The 25,771-nt window shown below is 41.8% G+C and overlaps 1 protein-coding gene across 7 annotated transcripts in view; it reads right to left on the bottom strand.

The window, feature by feature from the left end:
* dlg3 (discs, large homolog 3 (Drosophila)) overlaps nucleotides 1-25,771 on the bottom strand; it is a 559,740-nt gene that overhangs the window by 13,629 nt on the left and 520,340 nt on the right. For 6 of the 7 annotated variants that reach the window (XM_073058148.1, XM_073058152.1, XM_073058149.1 and 3 more), the window contains 4 exons: nucleotides 21,840-21,942; nucleotides 15,965-16,006; nucleotides 15,118-15,168; nucleotides 1,762-1,863 (listed from right to left, as the gene is read on the bottom strand). In XM_073058148.1, the coding sequence (XP_072914249.1) occupies nucleotides 1,762-1,863; nucleotides 15,118-15,168; nucleotides 15,965-16,006; nucleotides 21,840-21,942 (298 nt within the window). Of the gene's footprint in view, nucleotides 1-1,761; nucleotides 1,864-15,117; nucleotides 15,169-15,964; nucleotides 16,007-21,340; nucleotides 21,387-21,839; nucleotides 21,943-25,771 lie in introns of all 7 variants that reach the window. The other variant, XM_073058151.1, reaches the window with a different exon arrangement.

The raw sequence follows: 25,771 nt of genomic DNA, 5'->3' as shown, positions 1-25,771 counted from the left end.
AGTTAATTGGGGTAGTCACTTATTTGGGATGACTCTTAAAGAACAAAAACAAAACAAATTGAGAAAATAGCTGAGATTCCCTTCATTTACTTAGATAACTATGCCACTTAACTTGGACAGACCATTTCTGAACACTTTTTAAACTAGCATCAGTTGCGTGTGTCTGTGTTCAAAAAGCAGTGATTTTTGCCACATATAGTTGACAAGAAATAAACAATAGGACAATTCAGAACTGTCTTGCTCACTGTGGTTTCAAATATTCAGGCTTGGACATGCCGGAAATGGCAGCAAGTGAAAATGAAACGATTTCACTACAAGGCATCAACAGCTTTGTACGAAGATAGTTCATCACCTGCACTGATTTTGTTCATTTACCGTCAAATGTACACAACACAGATGAACTCCCCCATCGATAAGTATTAGGAACTAATAAAATTCTGTAGTACTGCAGTAGTATTGGTAGTGTTCTAATTTGTTCTGTATGTCATTTAAATCATAATTTTCTAAATGGGAAGAAAATCCATAGATCTAAGATGCAAAGGGACTTGGGAGTCTGTGCAGAACACTCAAAGGTTAACTTACACATTGATTTGGTGCTGAGTAAGGCAGATGCAATGTTAGCATTCATTTCAAGGGGTTTAGAATACAAGAGCAGATTTGTGATACTGAGGTTTTATAAAGCACTGGTGAGGTCTCACCTTGAATATTGTGAACAGTTTTGGGCTCCTCATCTAAAAGATGTGCTGGCATTGGAGAGGGTTCAGAGGAGGTTCACAAGGATGATTCTGGGAATGAAATGGTTATCATACGGGGAACGTTTGATGGCTCTGGGTCTGGAATTTAGAAGGATGGGGGGGGGGGGGGGGGATCTCATTGAAACCTTTTGAACGTTGAAAACCCTGGACAGAGTAGGTGTGGAAAGGACATTTCCCATAGTGGGGGAATCCAGAACAAGATGGCATAGCCTCAGGATAGAGGGGCATCCATTTAAAACAGAGATGCGGATAAATTTCTTTAGCCAGAGGGTGGTGAATTTGTGGAATGTGGAGGCCAGGTCATTGGGTGAATTTAAGGTGGAAAATAATAGATTCTTGATTGGAAACGGCATCAAGGGTTACAGGGAGAAGTGGGGCTGAGGAGGGGAAAAAGTATCAGTCATGACTGAATGGCAGAGCAGACTCAATGTGTCAAATGGCCTATGTCTTTTGGTCTTATAATTTGTAATTTGTTATTCAGGTTGTCTCTTTTTTAATACCTTTTTAACTATTTCCATGAAACTTCAGCTAATTGTGGCAGCAGCTTAAGTGGGACAAACATACTCATCCTAATAATGCAAATCCCAGTAAGTTACATTGACAAATAGTATCAGAATTTGGCCACTAGAGGTCCTTCATTAAACACTATTCAGTTGACTGATGTGTGTATTTTGGGATATTTTCTCTGCTGCTTTAATGTCGGGACAGAAAGGTTCTTATAACTGTTTTTATTATAAGATTCGTTTCATCCGAAGCATAGTGGCAAACCAACTGACTGCAACAACTTTCAGTAATTACATAGTCTTTTGAGTAGATTTGTACATTCACAATATATGAATAGAGGAATTATATTTCTCTCAAATTTAGATTTCAACCTATCTATGGTCAAGGAATAGAAAACCAATTCTTCTTTAAGACTAAGAGTCCAAAACTGGAAAGTTCCAGGATAACAAATACAAAAGTTAGTTTAACAGCACTTATAAGATAAGAATTCAGAAGTACTCACGAGGTACGCAGGAACCAAACTTATTTGGGAATTCAGAGATCAGATCATCATTGATTCTGTCCTTCATTGGTCCCAGAATTATTATTGGTCGAGCATAATGAACTGAAATTTTAAAAACATGAACAGAGACCAACATTTATATAAAAGAATGTGATCAAGCAGCCCATGTTCCATATACACCATGTAAATAATCTGCAGCAAGATTTTTATGTGAAACTTTCACAAAGCTGCAACCAAGTTGTACCAACCCTTAAGCACCATTTATGCTAATCCAATTATATTCTCACACTGGCATCAAATGCTGCTCAAATTCTTCCACAACCTCTTCCAGTTGGGGCAATTTACACCGACCAATTTGACCTACCCAAGTCCACAACTTTATGATGTGGGAGGGAAGTGAAGAGAACTCACATTCACAGGGAAGATGTGCAATCTCCTCAAGATACAGCACTTTATGCCAGAATCACCCTGTGGTGGTTGGAGCTATGATGCATCATCTCTACACGCTGCAACTCTGTACCACCAATGGTACCTAGCATTTCCAAGCAGTCTCTCATCCACATACCAACCTGGCCTGAGTCTGCTTAGCTTCTGAGATCTGAAAAGATCAAGCACTTTTATTTTTGGCTAATATGACTTTCATTATTGGTCAAAACTTCTCATCAAAAAAAAATGTAGTGGTTGAAGGAAAAAGCTGCTGACCATCTCCTTAGCACAACTGGGGTAGGACAGTAAATACCACTTTTGCCAGAGGTGCTCACAGCCCAAATCTATTTTTTTTTTTAAAAGGCTTCTTCTAGTGAGAATTCTGCAAGCATCACAGGGACTATAACTGGCTTACTTCAAGCAGTACTTATTGAATAAATCATGTAATTAATGTCAAAGAACATGAATTGCAAGTTGTCGTTGTGCTCCTGGAATATCAGCTAGTGCTCTGATGCACAAATACAAGGTCGATTCCCCCAGTGGCAGTGAGGAATGCAAATTCAAGTAATGAAGTAAAAGCTAGATTTCTTTTAAAAGGGGCACAACACTAACTATGAAACTGCTTGATTGTCATCAAGGTTCAACTGGTTAACAAATTCCTTCAGGAAATGAAATCTGCCATCCTTGTGTGGAGTAGAGTATAATATGCAACACCAGTTCCACCAACCTGGTTTACATAAGTTCAAGTTTATTGTCATCTGTACATATATACAACCATATAAAACAATGTTCCTCTGGACCACGGTGTACCCACGTAAATATATCATACACAGCACATAAACCAAAATATGTTAATAAAACATAATTCAAATTGCATGTGGTAAGGCACAGCACAGGTAAACAGCAAAGTCTGTTGTCCTAGTGACAAGACCCCAATGGTGGCAGGGCATTCATAAGATAGATCGTTTATTAATCCCAAAGGAAATTACAGTGTCACAGGAGGATTACAAGTGCACAGATATAGAAATATTAGAAGAAAACAAAGAAGGAATAAAAATACAAGTTACCACAAACAGTCTAACTGGAGGGATTCATCACTCCCCCAGCTATAGGTTGACTCAGGGCCTAATGGCCCAGGGTAAGAATGACCTCATATAGTGCTCTTCAGAGCAGCGCAGTTGCCTTAGTCTATTACTAAAAGTGCTCTGTTCAGCCAAGGTGGCATTGGAGGGTGAGAAACCTTGCCAAGATTTTCCGTAGAGACCTTAGTTCTACCACAGTGTCCAATTTGACTCCTAAAACAGAGCCAGCCTTCCCAATCAGTTTATTGAGCCTGTAGCATCACCCATGTTGATGCCATTGCCCCATCACACCAGCACATAGAAGATTGTACTGGCAACAACAGACTGGTAGAACATGGGAAGGAGAGGCCTGCATACTCCAAAGGACCTCAGTCTCCTCGGGAAGTAGAGGTGACTCTGGTCCTTCTCGGACACAACCTCTGTTTTGTGCTCCACTCAAGTCTGACACCCAGGTATACCCCCATTATTTCAGAATCTGAGGGGAGAAACTTACCTAGTCTGGTAGCCCCGGTCCTGATGCTTCTGTACCTTTTTTTCTGATGGTAGTTGGTCTAAGATTGTAGAATAGGTGGTAGCGATACTCAACAATGCTCTGGGCCCTTCGCCTACATCACTCCTGGTAAATGTCACAAACAGGAAGAGGAGAACCTGATGAACCACTCGCTGGTTTTTACTGTCCTCTGTAGGGTCTTGTAGTCTGATGCTCTGCAGCCTCTGTAGCACACAATGTTGCAGCCAGGCAGGACACTCTCGATGGTGCTTCTGTAGAAAGTTGTTAGAAGGGGTGCAGAGAGCCTTGCACGCCTCAATTTCCTTAGAAAGTGTAGACACTGCTGTGCCTTCTTGACTAGTGAGCTGGTGTTCTAGTTCCAGGTCAGATCATCTGTTCTGTGCACATCAAGGAACTTTGGACCTTTCACCATCTCCACGGCAAAGCTATTATGTGCAATGGAGAGTAGTAAACCTGTGCTTTCCAGAAGTCCATAATCATCTCTTTTGTCTTATCCATGTTGAGGCTGAAGATTGTTGTTCTCACAGCATTTGACAAGCTTCTGTACCTCCACTTTGTCTGCCGACTCATTGTTAGTAATGAAGCCAACCACTGCTGCATCATCAGCGAACTTGATGATACAATTTGAGCTGAATTTGGCAGTGCAGTCGTGAGTCAGCAGTGTGAATAGCAGTGGACTGAGCACACAACCCTCAGGGTCACCAGTGCTCAGCGTGATGGAACTGCCAGCTCAGACTGACTGAGGTCTTTCCGTCAAGAAGTCCAAGATCCAATTACACAGAGGGGTGTTGAGTCCCAACAAGGTTAGTTTACCCACCAGCCTGAGGGATGATCATGTTAAATGCCGAGCTGGTGTCGATGAACAACATCCTGGCATGAGGGTTTGTTTTCTAGGTGGGACAGGATGGGGTGACGGGCCGAGGCAATGGCATCATCAGTGCACTGGTTCTAGTGGTAGGTGAACTGGAAAAGGTCCAATGTAGCTGGAAGGCAGGATTTTATAGCATCCACTACCAGCCACTCAAAGCGCTTCATGATTGTTGTCAGTAATCATTTAGGCCCTCTTGGGCACCTGAATGATCTTGGTTGCCTTAAAGCCTGCAAGGACAGTGGACAGTTTCAGAGAAATATTAAAGATGTCCGTTAAGACCTTTGGCTAGCTGGGCTGCCTACTCCCTCAGCACCTGACCAGGTACGTTGTGTGGCCTTGCAGCTTTGCATGGGTATACCCTGGCTGGGGTTCACCTCACCTTGGGTGTGGCCAGAAAGGGTGCCTGTTCCTCAGGAAGAGCAGGGGCTACCCTTGATGTCACATCATTTAATTGGTCAATCGTGCATGAAAAGCACTCAGCCTATCAAGAAGGGAGGCATCGCTGTCATTGACACACAAGGTGGACTTGAAATCGACTACGGTTTGTAGATCTTGCCACATGCACTGCATGTCCTGGTGTCACAAAGGTGTCTGTGGCTTCCTTCTGCGCACTCATGCTTTGCCAAGCCTTCCCTGTCCCCTGATCTGAAGGCAGTGTCCTGATCCCTAAGCAGTGCACAAACTGCTGCAGTCCGCCAGAGTTTCTTGTTTACCTTGGCAGTGTAGTGTTTAATCATGGTAACGTCCTCAATACATTTTCTTATGTAGCCAGTCACCGATTCTGCATATTCATCAATGTTGACATGATGATCATAGGTAGCTGCCTCCCTGAATATGCTCCAGTCTGTTATTTCAAAGCAGTCCTGCAGCACAAAGATGTCACCTTGTGGCCTGGTCCTGATCTCACTGTGAACTGGTTTGACTCGCTTAACCAGTCGTCCATGCAGAGATAGCAAAATGGATTATGTGGTATGAATATCCAAGGTGAAGGTGGGGTTAGCTTTGTAGGGTCCACAAGTGTTGGAATAACCAGATTTAATACATTCTCTCCTTTGGTTGCAAAGTTGACATGCTGGTAGGAATTTGGCAGGACAGTTTTTAAGTTGTCATGACTGAAGTCACCAGGAACAACGAAAACACCATCAGGTTGAGTGGCTTCAAGTTTGCATATCTTACTGCAGAGCTCCTGCAGCACTTCTCCAGCACTAACACAGGGGGATGTAAACAGCAATAATCACAACAGCAGGAAACTCCCTCGGTAAGTAGAAAGGCCTGCTCTTCACCATTATAAACTTTACCTGCAGCGAGCAGTATGCCATTACTATCAAGGTATTTATACACCGGTCCTTATTGATGTAGAGATAAAGACCTCTCATACTGGTCTTATCGGAGGTTACAGCATTTCTGTCCACCTGAAAGGAGATTAGGTCTTCTAGCTGGATGATTGAGTCTGGAATGGTGTCTTGAAGCCATGTTGCTGTCAGGACAACTGCAACAGTTACTGATCTCCCACTGGTTCAGATGCAGATGCACGAAATCCAGTTTATCTTCTAGCAAATGGACATACACTACTAGAATAGACAGGAGTGTGGGCCTGGAGGGATCAATTTTATGTCTCGTTTTAATACCAGTGTGCTGACTGCACATTTGTGTTCATGCCCACTGCTTCCCCGAGTGGTTGTAGTAGACTGTGGCACGGAGCAAGAGCCCACTCCCTGCATTAGTCTGTAACTGCGCAACACCTTCGTATTCTGCTTGCTAATGAGCTAGCTTCACAGATTTTAGTATTCTTAATGTTCAGCAGCGTTTTTTATCTGCCTACATAGTTAGGAAGTGACGCTAAGTGCTGGCATTGTGAAAAAGAAATAAAAACATTTCTTCAAGGACTTATCAAAAGATAAGGCTTCTTTATTCTACAAAAACAGGATTTTTAGACTCAACAACATGAAATGAGCTAATATTGCTGAAGGAGTTCAGTGCAATATCTGTGGAGGAAAGGAACTGTCAATGTTTTAGGTTGAGACTCTGCATCAGAAGTTCCTGTCATGATAACCTGGAAATGTATGCTGTGAAATTCTCTGCTGGGGGATGTCATAGAACTTTTAGTTGGGTAACCTCCCTTTCTTTTCTCATCAATTTGTACAAATGTTCTTGTTTGCAGCATTGTGTCTTCTCTTAAACAACACTGCAAGCAAACTTTACATTCAAGCTAGTTTAAAATCAGTGCAAACGCAGATGGCCTTGAAGTTATTGATTTCCTGCACCAATTGTGCTGACTTCATTGATTTATGTAAAAAGACATTAAAGAACATTGAGGCTTCAGCGAGGGAGGAGTGGATAGTTTTGCTTCATTTTTCTTATTTCTTATTGCACAGTCAGAGTAGTGGAGATGCCAGGCAGGATAGTGGAATTCTCCTCTTGCATGGAGTGGGAAGGCAGCATCTCTGGTGACTACGCTTGCAAGAAGTGCATCTAGCTGCAGCTTCTTTCAGATACGTTAAGGATGAATTCTGGATCATTCAGGAGGCTGAGAAGTTGATCAACAGGATATACAGGAAGCTGCAGGATATAGGTAACTGGATGAATCTCGGTACAGGGAAAGGGGATAGGTAGTTAGTGCAGAGTACCCCTGTGGTCATTCCCCTCAACAAAAGGTATATTGTTTGGGGGGGGGGGGGAATGGCTTGCAGAGGGAAGTCCCAGCTGTCAAGTCTCTGGCACTAAGTCTGGCTCAGAAGAGAAAGGGGAAAAGAAGCAAATTGTAGTGATAGGGGATTCATTGGTTCAGGGAACAGACAGAGGGTTCAGGGAACAAGAACAAGAATCCTAGATGGTCTGTTGCCTTTCAGATGTCAGTCTACAGAATTCTTAAGTGGGAGAGTGAACAGGGTGGGTTTTGGTCTACATCAATATTAATGACATGTGTAGGAAGGCTGACGAGATCCTGAAAAGTGAGTTCAGGAAGTTAGGTGCTAAGTTAAAGGACAGGATTATGACCCTGGGATTGCTATCCATGCTATGCGCTAGTGATGCTAGAAACAGGAAGATCATACAGTTTAACACATGGCTAAGAAGATAGTGCAGGAGGGAAGGCTTCTAATTTACAGATTACTGGAGTTGCAGGGGGATGGGAACAAGAGTGCCAGAACAGATAGTGGAGTGGTTGCTGGGAATGATGTTGTTAAGCATACAAAGTTAGGAGTCAATGCAAGGAGTATTGTAGGAAAGGCTTAGGGGACCTAAGAATCAAGAGACAGGATCTGACGAAGGGTCTTGGCCTGAAACGGCGACTGTTCTTCTCCCTATAAATGCTGCCTGGCCTGCTGCGTTCCACCAGCATTTTGTGTGTGTTGCTTGAATTTCCAGCATCTGCAGATTTCCTCGCGTTATGCTGAAGTTGTATAAGACATTGATGAGGCCTAACTTGGAGTATTGTGTGCAGTTTTGGTCACCTACCTACAGGAGAGATGGCAATAAGAATGAAAGAGTGCAGTGAAAATATACAAGGATGTTGCCCGGACTTGAGGACCTGAGTTATAGGGAAAGGGTGACTAGGTTATGAATTTATTCCCTTGGGCGTAGAAAAATGAGGGGAGATTTGGTAGAGGTACACAGCATTATGAGGGGTACGTACAAGCAGTTTTTTTTCCCAAGGAGGTTGGGTGAGACAACAACTAGACACCATGGCTTAAGGGTGAAAGGTGAAATGTTCAACGGAAACATGGGGGGGAACCTCTTCACTCAGTGGATGATGAGAGTTGGAATGAGCTGTCAGTGATGCGGGCTTCAATTTAAGTGAAATTTGGATAGGTACGTCGATCTGAGGAGTATTGAAGGTTATGGTCTGGGTGCAGGTCAATGGGATTAGGCAGACTAACATTTCAGTATGGACTAGATCAGCTGATGGGCCTATTTTAGTGCTATAGTGTTCTAGACTCTGTAACATTATCACCTGACGAAGTGATTCCTATCAAAAACTGTACTAGTTGTCTATTTTTGCAGCCATTCACTTGCAAGGTAAAAAAAAAATCAATTTTCAATGCATTTTGCTCACTGATAGATAAAGATGATGAGATTGATGCCAGCAATAAACAGGTGGTACCTGTGTAAGGACATGCATAACAACAAGGTAAGTGAATACTAATTTGCTTTGTAACGGAGAAGCTTTTGAACATAGTAATCAATGAAAATATTAACAGGCAGCTGGAGAAGGCAGATTTAATAAAAACTGTAAAGACAAATCATGCTTTTAACTAACCTGGTTAAAATGTGGTAATAGAAAATTAGAGATGGTATTATCCTTATGGATGTTTAGTAAGGACTTAACAGAGGGTCGGCAACTTTAAATTCATTGGTACTATCATTTCAGAGAATCCGTCCTGGGTCGAGCATGCAACCGCCATTAGGAAGAAAGCACAGCAGCACCTCTACTTTCTTAGAAGTTTGCAAATATCCGGCATCTCATCTAAGTTTGACAATCTCCCTTGATGTGCAGTGGAGAGTATATTGATTGGTTGCATCATGGCCTGCTATGGAAACACCAATGTGCTTGAACGGAAATGCCTACAAAAATAGTGGATGCAGCCCAGTACATCATATGAAAAGCTCTCCCCACCACTGAGCACATCTACACAGAGCACTGTCACAGGAAAGCTGCATCCATTATCAATGATCCCCACCATCCAGGCCATGTTCTTGCTACTGTCATCAAGGTGGTACAGGAGCCTCAGGACCCATATCACTCGCCCCATCACTGAACTGTGTCTACAACTTCACTCTCAAGGACTCATGTTTGACATTTATTGCTTGTTTGCTTGTTTGTTTGTTTGTTTATTTATTTATTATTTCTTTTTGTATTTGCAGCTTGCTGTCTTTTACACATAGGTGGTTTGTACATACTGTTCACTGTGGTCTTTCATTGATTCTATTGTTTCTTGTATTTACTGTGATTGTCTGCAAGAAAATGAATCTTGGGAGTTGTATAATGTGACACATATGTACATTGATACTAATTTTACTTTAAACTTTGAAGTCCCACATAAAAGGCTTTTTAACCAAACTGATATTCATGGTTTGAAAGGGTCTGTGGTAACATCGCTATAAAATATTAAAATTGCTTAAGAACAGAAATTAGGGGATAGAGGTAGGTGATTGTATTCCCTAGTGGACAGTTTGTGTTTCCCAGGGATCACTGCTGAGACCACTGCACGTTTGATATGTACTGATCATTGGACATTGGTGAGCAAGGTAAAGATTCAGAGATTTGTAAATGTAACAAATTTGGAGATGTAGAGGTGGAGGCCAGTAATAGATTGCAAGGAAACAGTGATAGACTATCAGAATAGGCAAACTGCAGCAGATAAAATTTATTACAGGGAAATGTGAATTGATATATTTTGGGAGAAAGAACAAGGGGAACTAATATAGACCACAAAGCATTGTCCTAAAGGTTGTATAGGAATAGAGGGATCTGACCCACTTTGTTCTTCGAAGGTGCCGGGACCAAGGTGTAGAGCCAAGTTCATAAAATAAGGAATACTGGACCTCATACGAGTATGTACACATTGGATCTTTAGAAAATATTGGATAGGCCACCGGTCAGGTATTGAATAAAATAATCCATTTCTGATGGATAATCCATTTCTTTGTAGTGTGGAAAAGATATAGTAGGGACTGACAGGAATGTTCTAATAGGGGCAGAATCAATGAACTGCACTCAGCAGCATCTTCTTACAGGGTCTATTCTATTCTGATTCTAGGTTAGAATCAGAGAGTAAGGCAGTCAAGAAACAGGCCATTTGGCCCATCTCAACAATGCCAACCGAGTTGTCTAATTGAGCTAGTTCATTTTCCCCTATTTGGCCCATATCACTCTAAATCGGGCTTTGGCTCAAGACTTCAGTGAGAAAAGGCTAAATTGAGGTTCCTATTTCTTTCTGTATTAGTAACTAGCTAGAGCAGAGAGTGAATCCCCAGACAGTGCTGTCCTCCTCTTGCAGGACGTGGCAGACTTTCAGTGTTCTCGATCAGTATGTCTGTGAGAAATGCATCTGGGTGTAGCTCCTTACAGACTGCGTCAGGGAACTGGAGCTGGATCACCAGAGGGTCATTCTGCAGGCAGTCACATTTAAGTTGCAGGAGCCAGGTAGCTTGGTGACTGTCTGAAGAGGAAAATGAAATAGGCAGATAGTGCAGAGTACCCCTGAGGCCATTCCCTTCAATAACTGTATACCACTTTGGATAACATTGGGGTGACCAACCCGGGAGATGCCACGGGGACCAGGTCATCCGAACTGAGTCTGGCTCTGTGGCTCAGAAGGGAAGGTGAAGGTGAAGGGGAAGTGAATGAGATATCCAGATGATACATTGCCTCCCAGATGCCAGGGTCAGGGACATCACAGATTTAGTCACAGAATTCTTAAGGGGAGGGTAAGCAGCCAGATGGTATGGTACATATTTGTTTCAATGACATAGGTAGGAAAAAGGATGAGGTCCTGAAGAACAAATACAAGCAGATAGGTTGTTGTTGCTGCTGTTGTCGTTAAGAGCTATTGAGTCATCGCCGACTCATGGCGACTCTATGGATAGTTGCACTGAATTAATTTTGATCCTTGCAAAGGCAGTTCAATGTAGATAATGTTGTGTTCATAGCTGTCTTTATTGCGTCCATCTATCTGATCAGTGGCCTTCCTTCTTCCACCTTGCTAAGCATGGTATCCTTTCCCAGGGAGGTGTTACTTCTCATGATGTGCCCAAAGTACTATAGATGGAGTCTTGCCATTTGAGCATCCACAGAGTCTCGATTTGATCTTGTTGAAGATCAATTCATTTGTTCTGTGAGAAGTCCACAAGTTGTGTAATATTTTTCTCCAGTAACACAGTTAAAAGGCATCGATACTCTTCTAATCCTTTCTCACCATCAAGCTTTCTCATCCACATAATGTCATTGAGAACACCATTGCCTGCACAAGTCAAATCTTTGTATGTAGAGATAGATTCCTGTTCCCAAGGATCTTCTCTAAATCCTTTAGGGCTACTCTTCATTGGATTTCTTGACTGCCTACCACTTTGGTGTTAATTATTGATCAAAGTAAAGTGAAACTGCCAACCACTTCAATTTCCTCTCCATTGAGACTGAAATTGGTAGTACTGCCAGTCATCATAGTCTTTTCCAGTTAAGGTGCAGACCCATCTTGAGGCTATGTTCCTTGATGTTGGTTTGCAGTTATTTCAGATCTTCTTCGTTTTCAGCCAGCTTTGTACTGTCATCAGCATAATGAAGATTATTGATGATACTGCCACCAATTCTCCCCCCTTAATTCTTCTCATATACTCCTGCCTCTTTGAAGATTTGTCTGGCATACAAATTAAATAGACAGGGAGAGAGAGTACAGCCTTGTCGTACCCCCTTAAAGATCCTGAAACATTTTGTTTCTCCTTATTGCATTTGAACTGCAGTTTCTTGATTGGTATAAAGATTGCGCATAAGGACGATCAAATGTTCCGGTACAGCCATATGTCTTAATGTGACCCATAGTTTGTCATGTTCGACACAATTGACGGCCTTGCTGTAGTCAATAAAGCACATATAGATGTCCCTCTGGTATTCTTTTGTCTTTGAGAATCCACCTCACATCTGCAATGATGCCCCTTGTTCCCCTTCCTTTCCTGAAACCAGCTTGCACTGATAAGGTTGAAGCCTTTTCAGAATGATCTTCAGTAAAATCTTGCTGGCACAAGGAATGAGGGTGATGATATGATAATTTCCACACTCTGCCAGATCACCTTTCTTTAATATTGGCAAAAATACTGATTTCCTCCATTCACTTGGCCATGACGTTGTCTTCCCGATCAGCTGACACAGTGTCCTCAGTTTTGCAACAGTTACGTCTGATTGCCGTAGTATTTCAATTGGAATTCCATCAATGCCAGGGGCTTTGGTCTTTAGTCCGGCTTTTAATGCTGCTTCAACTTCTTCCTTCATCACTCTCGGCTCCTGATTGTAAGATATAGGATCCAGTTGATCTTTCTGGTACAGTATAATGACTCATAGTTGTTGATCTTCTCAGATTCATTGAGCAATGCACCTTGTGCATCTTTCAGCATTTACACATGAGGCTGGAATTTTCCCTTCAGATCTTGCAACTTTAAGACAACCAATCTTGTCCTTCCTTTCTTATTTTCCGTTTCTACTTCTTCACCTGTTATTATAGTTTATTTTGTCTCGCTTAGCAGAAGATTGGAAAGCTCGATCGAGAACTGCAACTGCTACCTTTTTTCCCTTAGCTTTGCCTTCTCTTATTTCCTGTGCGATTTTCAGAGATTCTTCACTCATCTATATTGGTCTCTTCTGCATTTTCACCTTATGCAGTCTTTTCACACTCTTTTGTGCAGAGCATTCTTAATACTTTCCCATAATCCCTCTGGTGTTCCATTGGTTGTGTTTAGAGCAGCGAAACGATTGTTCAGGCCATCTTTGAACTCTGGTAGAATATTTTGGTACTCTGGTGAAAGGCTTTTGCTTTCTCAGCTTTACTTTGAACTTGCGTATCAGTAGTTGCTGGTCTGAGCCACAGTCAGCTCCAGGTTTTGTTTTAGTCAACATCACAGAACTTTTCCATCGCTGAGATCCGCAGATATAATCTATTTGGTTTGTGTGTAATCCAATGGGAGAGGTCCAAGTGTACTGTCTACGCTTGTGTTGTTGGAATAACGTGTTTGAGATGAACAAGTTGTTGGTTTTGCAGAAGTCGGCTAAATGCTGTCCAGCATCATTTCTGTTACCCAGTCCTTATTTCCCCGACTTCTTGCCCATTCTTTCCACTCTCAACTTTTGTTTTCCAGGAGATCGGTGGGAAACTGAAAGACAAGACCTGAAGTATAGCAATCTCTGGATTTCTACCTGCACCATGTGCCAGAGAGGGCAAGATTAGGATGATTTGGCAGTTGAATGTGTGGCTGAAGAATTGGTGCACTGGGGCAGGGTTTCAGATTTGTGGATCATTGAGATCTCTTCGGAGGAATGATACCTCTTTCAAATCCTTTCCCTCTCACCTTTGCACAAAAGTCGGATTATCTTATGGACAGACAGTATATCCTATAATGGGGAAATGGCATACATACATATAAACAACTGCTTTGTGTTTATTTTCATGGAAGAAAAACTGGAGTCCAAGATCTAGTGAAAATGGGGAATATAAGACTAAGAATTGCTAAATTTCAAGGACTTGAAGATCTACCCCCCCCTCAAAAGTTTTCTAAGAGCTGGCTACAGGGATAATGAATGCTTTCATTATTGTCCTTGAAAGTCCATGATTCTGGAAGTGGTTTGGAAGGTAGGAACTCTAATCCCACTCTTTCAAGAAAGGGGAAGAGGGAATATATGGAACTACTGATCATATTAACCAAATGACAGGGAAATGCTGGGATTTTAAATGTAGGTAAGAGTGTAACAACAGAACACAGAAAAATAATAGGATTAAGGTGACAGCATGGATTTAAGAAACAAAAATTACAATCTCTAAGAGACTACATTATTGGAGATGTCAGAGTAGAAATAATAAAAAAAAGGAGTTCCCTCTTGTGGAATTTAATTCTTTCTTTAAACAAGGTTCTTGATAAAGTCCCAGATGGGAGGCTGCTCAACAAGCTTTAAAAAAAAACACATCATTGACACATGGTGGATAACACTGGGCAAGGAATAAGATAGAAAGCAAAGCTTGCTCAAAAGCCTTCTTGCCAAGGCATAAAAGGCTACAGATCAAGCACTGGCAAATGGGATTAATATTGATCGGTATTTGATGGTCAGCGTGGGCTATAGGACTCTATGCAATAAAATGTGGAAGAATGAAAAGTTATTCACTTTGGTGCACTAAGCAGAAAAGCAGAGTCTTTTGTTCTGAAATGATAATCAATTGGTAATATGTTGATGCTTAAAACAATCCAGGTGCATCAAGCAAGAAGGAAGAGAAATGTTATTTTGGCCTTTATTAAGACAGCATATGAGCATTAAAGTAAAAACATCTCACTTTAGTTATATAGGACCTGTGTGAGATCACATCAGGAGTTATGTGTATAGTTCCTGCAAAAGAAAACAGGCTCCAGTTTATCAGGAAAGCAGTAACTATTCTAGCTTTTTCCAGCAAAACTGAAGTGCTAAGGACAGGGCAGCATTTTGACAAAGTCCACAATGGTTGTTTTCCAGGCTAGGCCAAAAGATTACTGGAAATTCATTTTGAGAACATAATTAAGAATAACAATTGCTCACCAGCCTAGTTGTCTTTGAGGGGATGGTGAGAACCTGTCTTCTAGAGCCACTGTAGACTTATCAACACTCTTATTTAATTATCACAAAACTTATCAGATTTAAAACCGCACTCCAACATGCTAGTTCTTAAGTTCAACTCATCCCACTCCTTTTGATGCAGAGTATTAAGAATTCGAACATCCAGAAATAATCTACTTACTTTCCAGGCGTGTTACTGCTTCATAGGATAGAACAGTGTCATCCTGACCCTCTGAAATAAGAAAAAAAAGGAAAGCATTATAAACAGCTGACATAATTTTCACCAATTTGTCATCCCCTGCTCATCCTTTTCCCATTCATCAATTTCTTACACACAAGAATCTTAAGCTTTCCACCCACTCAACTCAAGTATTTGGAACAGGAAAGGATTGCTCATAGAGTTGCCCCTGAGAATTCATCATTTGAGTGAAGATTAGAGCTCTATGGGTGGAGTCTCTGCTAAATGTGTAATATATGGCAAATTGTGAAGTAAGTTAAAAGCAGTATACAACAGCATCTTGAATTTCAGGCATTTCGGGTTAGAAATACTGATCCAACCAGATAACTTGCAGTTGTCAGCTGTCCATTTGAAAGCCCCGTCTCTCTTCAACACTAATTACTTTAAATGAAAACTTTTTACAGCAACAGACAACCTGCTGGAGGAACTCAATGGGTCGAGCAGCACCTTGGTGGTGGTGGGGGCGATGGGGGGGGGGGAATTGTCAGTTACAGGTCAAAATCCTACATATTCAAGATGGCGCCAAGCTGTGATATCCATTGAGGTCGTGGCTCAGGCTTAGTTGATTATTTAGGTTTGTAGGAATGGTTTTGAGGACAGTGCGGGGAGTTATGGGTTAATTAGTGTTTAAGGACAGGGCTGAGAGAGAGTCAAAGGTAAGGGGCAATAAGTGAAGAGTTGCATAAGGCAGTGTGTATCCTGAATTTCTGGACTGGCTACATCGCCTGAGAAGACTATGGATATAAATTAACTCCAATAAGGGGTTGAACAATAGATGAAGAATACTTACTGGAGCTGCTTTCACTGTCACTGGTGTTGGATGTCATACACTCTGTAAAATGAAAAGGAATGTGCTAGAGCTGCAAGTTATAAAGGAGGAAACAACAGATGGACCGATTGTCTTTGTAATAGAATTGTGATTACAATGCACCATGGTAGCTTCCTGCACAACGCTCACACTGAATATTTTCATGTGGGCTTAATGAACATGCTGATCAAAGATCAACACCTGACTCTCAACGTTGCAAGACTCTGTTGGCCCTTGGCAGCTCTATCCTGATGTCAGTAATGGGCCCCAAATGTGAAGAAAATGATCCTGGCTATTCCTAGCCATAGTGTGAGGATATGGAACAGGCACTTTTCATTACCAAAGGCTGATGGCTTAGTACAGAAGTTTTTAAAAAATTCTAGAGTGATGGGTGCATGGAATGCCTTGCCAGGGTGGTGGTAGTGACAGATATATCAGGGACATTTAAGAAATTCTTAGATAGGCACATGGGTGATGGAGGGAATGAGGGAATGGTTATATTGATCTTACAGTAGATTAAAAGGTCGACACACCATCGTGACCAGAAGGACCTGTACTGTGCTGTAGTGTTCTATGTTTTAAAATTCAGCTTCATCTGTAATCGCATCCACAGTCAGATGAAGTTAATTTCACTCCTGTCTATCTTTCTCAGTTAGTTGTTGGCATTTCTTCTGCAGTTTGAACGGGACACGACTGCACGAGTGAGTGAAAGTTGGTTCGTGAGGCAGCGGGAGAGTTGAAAAAACAAGCAGATTAATGGAGCGGGCGACAGAAGTAGTGGGAGACAGAGTAGGAAGGCTTTGGCTTAAGAGACTTCAGCAAGCAGAGGCTGAGGACGAGCTTGCTCCCACTGAGGTAAGGCCTGGTAAACTCCTTTAATTAATCTAATTAGGAGTAGGTAATGGAGGCAGCAGTTAGGGCAGTATGTGAGAAGTCAGGGCGAGCACAGCTGTCCCTGATGACTACACCTGTAAAAGGTGCCTCCAGCTGCAGCTCCTGACAAACCATGTTCGGGAACTGGAGCCGGAGCTGGATGAACTTCGGATCATTCAGGAGGCAGAAATAGACAGGAGTTTCAGGGAGATAGTGACCCCTAAAAGTCAGGAGACAGGTAGCTGGGTGACTGTCAGGAGAGGGAAGGGGAATAGACAGGAAGAGCAGAGCACCCCTGTGGCTGTTCCCATCAATAATAAGTATACTGTTTTGGATACTGTTGGTGGGGATGACCTACCAGGGACAAGTTGTAGTGGTCGCGTCTCTGGCACCGAGACTGGACCCTCAGCTCAGAAGGGAAGGAGGGAAAAGCGGAGAGCAGTAGTGATAGGGATTCGATAGTTAGGGGGACAGATAAGAGGTTCTGTGGAAGAGATCAAGAATCCCGGACAGTCTGTTGCCTCCCTGGTGCCAGGGTCCGTGATATCTCAGATCGAGTTCTTAGTATTCTCAAGAGGGAGGGTGAGCAGCCAGATGTCGTGGTCCATGTAGGGGCCAATGACGTGGATAGGAAGGAGAATGTCATGCAAAGAGAATTTAGGGACTTAGGTGCAAAGTTGAAGGACAGGACTTCCAGGGTTGCAATCTCAGGATTACTACCCATGCCACGTGCTAGTGAGGCCAGAAATAGGGAGATAATGCAGCTAAATACATGGCTAAGGAGTTGGTGCAGGAAGGAGGGCTTCATGTTTCTGGACAATTGGGCCTTGTTCCAGGGAAGGTGGGACCTGTTCCAATGGGACGGGTTGCACCTGAACTGGAGGGGGACTAACATCCTTGCGGGAAGATTTGCTAGTGCTGCTCCTGGGGGGTTTGAACTAGATTTGCAGGGAGAGGGGAACCAGAATGTCTGAGCAGATGGTGAGGTGCAGGAGGATAAAGGTCATGCGAGAGCTGTAAGTATAGTGCATGGAGTAAAGCCAGATCTAACATATAGAGAGGCTTTGAGGAAAGAGAAACAGAATAAAGGGCGTAAGGGTAGTAAGGTAGAAGGGCTAAAGTGTGTGTACTTCAATGCAAGAAGCATCAGGAACAAAGGTGATGAACTGAGAGCTTGGATACATACATGGAATTATGACATAGTGGCCATTACAAAGACTTGGCTGGCACCAGGGCAGGAATGGATTCTCAATATTCCTGGATTTCAGTGCTTTAAAAGGGATAGAGAGGGTGGAAAAGGGGAAGAGGTGTGGCATTACTGGTCAGGGATACTATTACAGCTACATAAATGGTGGGTAATGTAGCAGGATCCTCTTGAGTCAGTATGGGCAGAAGTCAGGAACAGGAAGGGAGCAGTTATTCTATTGGGAGTATTCTATAGGCCCCCTGGTAGCAGCAGAGATACCGAGGAGCAGATTGGGAGGCAGATTTTTGGAAAGGTACAAAATTAATAGGGTTGTTATCATGGGTGACTTTAACATCCCTAATATTGATTGGCACCTGATTAGTTCCAATGGTTTAGACTGGGCAGAGTTTGTTAAGTGTATCCAGGACAGATTCCTGTCACAATATGTTGACAGGCCAACTGGGGGAATGCCATACTAGATCTAGTATTAAGTAATGAACCGGGTCAGGTCACAGATCTCTCAGTGGGTGAGCATCTGGGGGACAGTGACCACCATTCCCTGGCCTTTAGCATTATCATGGAAAAGGACAGAATCAGAGAGGACAGGAAAATTTTTAATTGGGGAAGGGCAAATTATGAGGCTATAAGGCTAGAACTTGCGGGTGTGAATTGGGATGATGTTTTTTCAGGGAAATGTACTATGGACATGTGGTCGATGTTTAAGGATATCTTGCAAGATCTTAGGGATAAATTTGTCCCAGTGAGGAAGATAAAGAACGGTAGGGTGAAGGAACCATGGGTGACAAGTGAGGTGGAAGATCTAGTCAGGAGGAAGAAGGCAGCATACGTGAGGTTTAGGAAGCAAGGATCAGATGGGTCTATTGAGGAATATAGGGTAGCAAGAAAGTAGCTTAAGAAGGGGCTTAGGAGAGCAAGAAGGGGGCATGCGAAGGCCTTGGCGAGTAGGGTAAAGGAAAACCCCAAGGCATTCTTCAATTATGTGAAGAACAAAAGGATGACAGGAGTGAAGGTAGGACCGATTAGAGAGAAAGGTGGGAAGATGTGCCTGGAGGCTGTGGAAGTGAGCGAGGTCCTCAATGAATACTTCTCTTCGGTATTCACCGATGAGAGGGAACTTGATGATGGTGAGGACAATATGAGTGAGGTTGATGTTCTGGAGCATGTCGATATTAAGGGAGAGGAGGTGCTAGAGTTGTTAAAATACATTAGGACGGATAAGTCCCCAGGGCCTGACGGAATATTCCCCAGGCTGCTCCACGAGGTGAGGGAAGAGATTGCTGAGTCTCTGGTTAGGATCTTTACGTCCTCATTGTCCATGGGAATGGTACTGGAGGATTGGAGGGAGGTGAATGTTGTCCCCTTGTTCAAAAAAGGTAGTAGGGATAGTCCGGGTAATTATAGACCAGTGAGCCTGACATCTGTGGTGGGAAAGCTGTTGGAAAAGATTCTTAGAGATAGGATCTATGGGCATTTAGAGAGTCATGGTCTGATCAGGGACAGTCAGCATGGCTTTTTGAAGGGCAGATCGTGTCTAACAAGTCTGATAGAGTTCTTTGAGGAGGTGACCAGGCATGTAGATGAGGGTAGTGCAGTGGATGTGATCTACATGGATTTTAGTAAGGCATTTGATAAGGTTCCACATGGTAGGCTTATTCAGAAAGTCAGAAGGCATGGGATCCAGGGAAGTTTGGCCAAGTAGATTCAGAATTGGCTTGCCTGCAGAAAGCAGAGGGTCTTGGTGGAGGGAGTACATTCGGTTTGGAGGGTTGTGACTAGTGGTGTCCCATAAGGATCAGTTCTGGGACCTTTACTTTTTGTGATTTTTATTAACAACATGGATGTGGGGGTGGAAGGGTGGGTTGGCAAGTTTGCAGACGACACAAAGGTTGGTGGTGGTGTGGATAGTGTAGAGGATTGTCTAAGATTGCAGAGAGACATTGATAGGATGCAGAAATGGGCTGAGAAGTCGCAGATGGAGTTCAACCCAGAGAAGTGTGAGGTGGTACACTTTGGAAGGACGAACTCCAAGGTAGAGTACAAAGTAAATGGCAGAATACTTGGAAGTGTGGAGGAGCAGAGGGATCTGGGGGTACATGTCCACAAATCTCTGAAAGTTGCCTCACAGGTAGATAGGGTAATTAAGAAAACTTATGGAGTGTTAGCTTTCATAAGTCGAGGGATAGAGTTTAAGAGTCGCGGGGTAATGATGCAGCTCTATAAAATTTTGGTTCGGCCACACTTGGGAGTACTGTGTCCAGTTCTGGTCACCTCACTATAGGAAGGATGTGGAAGCATTGGAAAGGGTATTTACCAGGATGCTGCCTGGTTTAGAGAGTGTGCATTACGATCAGAGATTAAGGGAGCTAGGGCTTTACTCTTTGGAGAGAAGGAGGATGACAGGAGACATGATAGAGGTGTACAAGATATTAAGTGGAATAGATAGTGTGGACAGCCAGCGCCTCTTCCCCAGGACACCACTGCTCAATAGAAGAGGACATGGCTTTAAGGTAAGGGGAGGGAAGTTCAAGGGGGATTTTAGAGGAAGGTTTTTTTACTCAGAGAGTGGTTGGTGCATTGAATGCACTGCCGGAGTCAGTGATGGAGGCAGATTCACCGGTGAAATTTAAGAGAATATTAGACAGGTATATGGAGGAATTTAAGGTGGAGAGTTATATGGGAGGCAGGGAATAAGGGTCGGGACAACATTGTGGGCCAAAGGGCCTGTACTGTGCTGTACTGTTCTATGTTCTATCCAACAATGACTGTTCCTTGGTTAGCTCCACTTTCAACCCAAAGAGAACCGGTTGACTCATCCAGCACATGCAAGTACCCACAGCAAGTATTCTGCCAACACGAATATCCATGAAACCCAAAACAGTAACTTGTTCAATCTTCAGTTTTTGTTGTATAAATTGCAGACAACTATACATCACAAGAACTTACATTTTTAATCAGTATATATTTTGCAAATAAACCCCAAGTACACTGTAATGTGTTATGTGATCTAGATAGCATTAATATGTATACCGTGCAATTGTTCCATGGAGTATTTATGGTATAACTGAACAGCAAAAAAAAATTTCAACTAGCTCAAATTATAAAAATGTATCTACATATTGAAGATGATATGATGAAGGAAAACCTGACCTGGCATTGGGAGAGTTAATAAAATCACTTGAGGTGACAGTGGAAGTGAGAAAATGAAGTGTTGTATTAGCACAGATTTTCAAACTTTGATGTTTGTGATGTTTACATTCACAAATGCTAGTCTCACTTACTCAGGTTCTTCATCCCGTAATAGTCATCACTCAATCCAGGGAACTCCTGGATCCAACCACCGGATAGCAAAAAATTAGAAATAGTACAGAAACAGAGATACAGAAACAGAGGAAAGCAGTCAATTAACAGCTGGACCTGCAGTGAGAGAGCAGAATAGAGACAGCTATCGGGACCACTGCAGCTAGTGATATGAATGTCAGTAGTCTTAACTGGTATACAATTGCAAGGATGTCAAATTGAAGTTGTGTTAATGTCGAAACAGATTGCATAGATTGTCTATGTGCTGACAACGTTTGGAAACTGTTTAATAAAATAAAGCATTCATTTAATTTGCAGAAAATGTGCTTATCTGCTCATTGTCACATTTTGCAAAGCTGTACTCAAGTGTGGAACTGCTGGGGCCCCGATCAGTACACTGGAACCATAGAATAGGCATGTAACATTAATGGTTAAAGCACACTCTAATCAGAATTCATGTAAACCTACACAGTTACTTACGGTCATGGTCACCTGCGTGCTCTTGCACAATATTCTCCTTGCTCTTGTAGAAGGCAAGCTTTCGAGACAAGAGGAAGCTCTTTTTACGCTTGGTTCTCGATGACTGTGAAGGAGAAGAGGATGGAGGACACAGGAGGACAAATGGATGTATCATTCATGCAAAACATGTTGTAAATATGGATAAGCAGTGACGTGGCAAGCCACCCGCCAGAAACAAGTGTATTTGACTTCTGTACCATTCCATTTCCTATAGGTAGCCATCCAGGCAGGTAAGATCAATGTTCCCTATTACCAATTAATGCTTTAGTACTGAAAGATTGATTAAAACCCAAAACATACGTTCACCTTTCATTTCTAGCATCTCACTTAGGTAAAGACTACACTGAAACTAGTTGTGCCCACATAATGCTTATGACATTTGCATATAGTGAATGGTGTATTCCTGATGTTGTATGCTTACAACTAGGATCTGCGGCCAATTTGAAGAGTTCCAAATGCAAACAAATAGTAGAACAGCCCAGCACACATTGACTATTATTTTCCAACCATAGTCAGATAATTAGCAATGCTCAGGCTCTAATAAATACATATCCCCAAATCATTTAAATGCTTCAGGTCATGCGCTGTCTCAAAAAATCTTCTAAATTAAACCTTTGCAAAAACAAAGGGAATTTCAATACCAGGAAATTTTTGATTACTGAATATAATGACTACATTTTAAAATAGAGTAAAAAGGACAATAACATATTTTTAACCAATATTTTGGTATTACTGATCTCCTTCACTCTGTGGAGAGATCTCAACCAATTCAGTGCCAATTCAATCCAGGAACCTACACAGGAACCCTTTATCTGCCCCAACCATACCCACTCCAACTATTGGATTTACAGAAGTCAACATTCGCATGTGGTATCCACAGAAAAAGTATGTTTTTATCTCATCTTAAAGTCACTGCATCACCAGGTTTACAAGATTTAAAAAAGGAAATGTTTGAAATGATAACATTATAGAAAAAAAGTAACAGATGGAACCATTCCAGACCAACCATAAGTTTAAGCAATTGAGTAGCATTGCATTAGGTATGTTGTACTGAGCTGACCTGAACAAAAGACAGGCGTGGCTGGTTGCAAACTTTGCCTTTCTAGCTAGCCCGAGTCTCTTAACTGTCACCAAGTCACAGAAGAACCTGCAACTATAGGAGCTCATCGGTCTTTTTCATACACTTGGCAGGAGCATCGGAAGCTGGAACTCGGGGAGCAGGAAACAGCATGAAATTTAATGTACATCTCAAGTAGCCATGAAGCACAAGGAGCTAGAAGAACAGCAATGATTTTGATTTAAGTATCTTCTCCCACCTGTATTAATCAGCATCCATAAAAGTTTGATTATAACTTAATGAGCTAATGTACTATTACTTGAAAAGACTCCCCCCTCCCCCTCCCGGCCAGGACAATATTTATAAAAGCTAAGAGATGCAAATAGCTCTACCAACCTTACTCCAAAGACAGGAATAAATCCTTCTAGGTTTTATCACTAACCAAGAGGGATGCTCCCATTACACTGTAACAACAGTCCACTAAGAGAACCTGTGCCCCCCCTCCCAGATAGCCAAGTTTGTACATATGCCTCACCTGTCCAAAGGGAATATCTCACATTTGGTACCAAACAGAAAACCCCATAAAATGAGAATACTCCCCTCCTTGTCTATGATAAAACAATGAACAAGACAATTTGATTAGGTTTTCTTGTAAACCACTGTACAGTAATAAAAACTGATATCTGTTTTGATTTACAGTAATGTTGGAAAATACTGAGGTTAGTTCATATCTATGGGCAGATAAGCAAAAGGCATTTTGTCTACAATTCTCCAAAAAACATGCTGATTAATTGCAATATTTTCTGCTTTTATTCAGATTTCCTTAAAAATATTTTATTCTTTCAAATTTATTGTGTTGGTCTGGAATGAAACATAAACTTTAAAATTATATTGCAATAAAAATCCTCAAAATTCAGGTGCATCAGAAGACAATATTGGAAATCATGACTACTACATGACATGCAGGCATGAGCATAAGATGGATGGGAATGTGTTACCAGCAAGAATCTATTAACATGAGATTCTGCTGTTTTCCTGTTAGCTATAAATATTTCAAGAGCTTAGAGCCACCAAACACCATTATCAACAACTTGCATTTACATTCTATCTTTAACATGAGGAAAACATCTCAAGGTACTTTACAGTGACAAAATCAGACAATGGATGCAATAACAAATGAGAAGACATGGAAGTGGGAGGGGTAAGGCAGTTTGAGATGACAGTGAGCAAAGGGAATAGGAGATGGGGAAGCAGAGGCATTTCCAGGCACTGGAACCCAGTTAGCACATCCTACAGCCAACAATGGGGGTTTGCAAAGGAGATGGAGGAAGGAATGGGGAAAAGTAGTTCTCTTGGAAGTTTTATTGGGGAAGGGTGGGAAATTCTAGAGCTGGAGATGGTTAGTCATAAAAGGAGGATGCAAATTTTAACCTTTGGGCACCCTAGGACCAGGAGTTGGTTTGAAGGCAGTGAATGACACACAACTTCCTGTTTCTAAACAAAACCTCTTTTTTCAAAAAAGGCAGCAGTCACATTAGCCAAGGATTGCAAAACCACATGTTCATGCACAGAGCTAGAATAATCATTGTGTTGCTGTTTGCAACTCAATCTATGCTAAAGAAATGTAATCACTATTTACATTGGTTTCAAAATGAGGGTAATATAATTGATTTTGGAAACTGTGTACCAAATAGTCATATACCATATTTTTTGGAAGCTTCAAGCTTGTACCTGAACTTAATTTAAAAGATGACAGTAGATTTTAGATAGAGCAATGATAATGGCTGAAAAATCATGACCATATATAGTTCCAAAAGATATCTCAAAGTTAAGAGGAAAGTAGTCATAACAAAATGGTCATACACATGCAGGCTTAAATACACATGAACATCTTAAAACATCAAAATGGTTGACACAAACTTTCAGCTTCTGCAGTGCTTGAAGAGATGAAGAGAAACAAAAGCCAGCACAGAGATAAAAAGAAAATTCAGAGGAAGTGATAGAGGCAGGGAACTCTCAACCAAGCGTGATAGCTGTTAAATGTGGTTAAACTGTTGTATAAGGGTATTCATAACTCCAGAGGCAGCACTATCAAAACTACACCGCATTACAAGACACAGGAACGGAGCAGCGGCAAAGAGCACAATTAGGAAATTTGCATATAAAAGATCCCATTATACAGTACATACCATTGTCTGTCACTTTTATCAACCCCATGCCAAGAAGGCATACACTTTACAATTTTATTGCTGCATTTTAACAATATGTATGCCTAGCATGATGCATTCCCACAGAGACACGAGTTGGTTAAGTGAAGTAGGTGTGCCACCTACATACGGGTTTGAGTTTCTACCTCTCTTCAAAGGTGTCCCTATCTCTACAGGGTAGATCTCAATTGGAGGAAATTCACAGCATTGTATGAAAAACTTCCTTTCAGCTACTTTAAATTTCAGTTCATCTGATGCTTTAATTTCAGAATAATTGCTTTCACTAATGACTGATTCCACCTTATCTCTGCATTCTCAATCTCCATGCAAGGACAGATTTTCAAGCTTTTATTACTTTCCCTCTTATGCATACCCTTAACAATAACCATGAAAAACATTCAGCATTGTATCTGGATTCTAAGCCTTTCAGTCTCATGAATTCTTTTCAAGTTCAAAACCCTTTCAGTTTCAAAATCTAACACGAAAATAATTTTAAACGTGAAAATTCTGCAGATGCTGGGAATCTAAAGCAACACACAGAAAATGCTGGAGGAACTCAGCAGGTCAGGCAGCATCTATGGAAATGAACAAACAGTCAATGTTTCAGGCACAGATTCTCCTTCAGGACT

This window comes from Hemitrygon akajei, chromosome 10 (assembly GCF_048418815.1).
Source record: "Hemitrygon akajei chromosome 10, sHemAka1.3, whole genome shotgun sequence".
NCBI lineage: Eukaryota > Metazoa > Chordata > Chondrichthyes > Myliobatiformes > Dasyatidae > Hemitrygon > Hemitrygon akajei.
The sequence above is the reverse complement of the archived record's forward strand: the minus strand, read 5'-3'. Positions and strand labels throughout refer to the sequence as shown.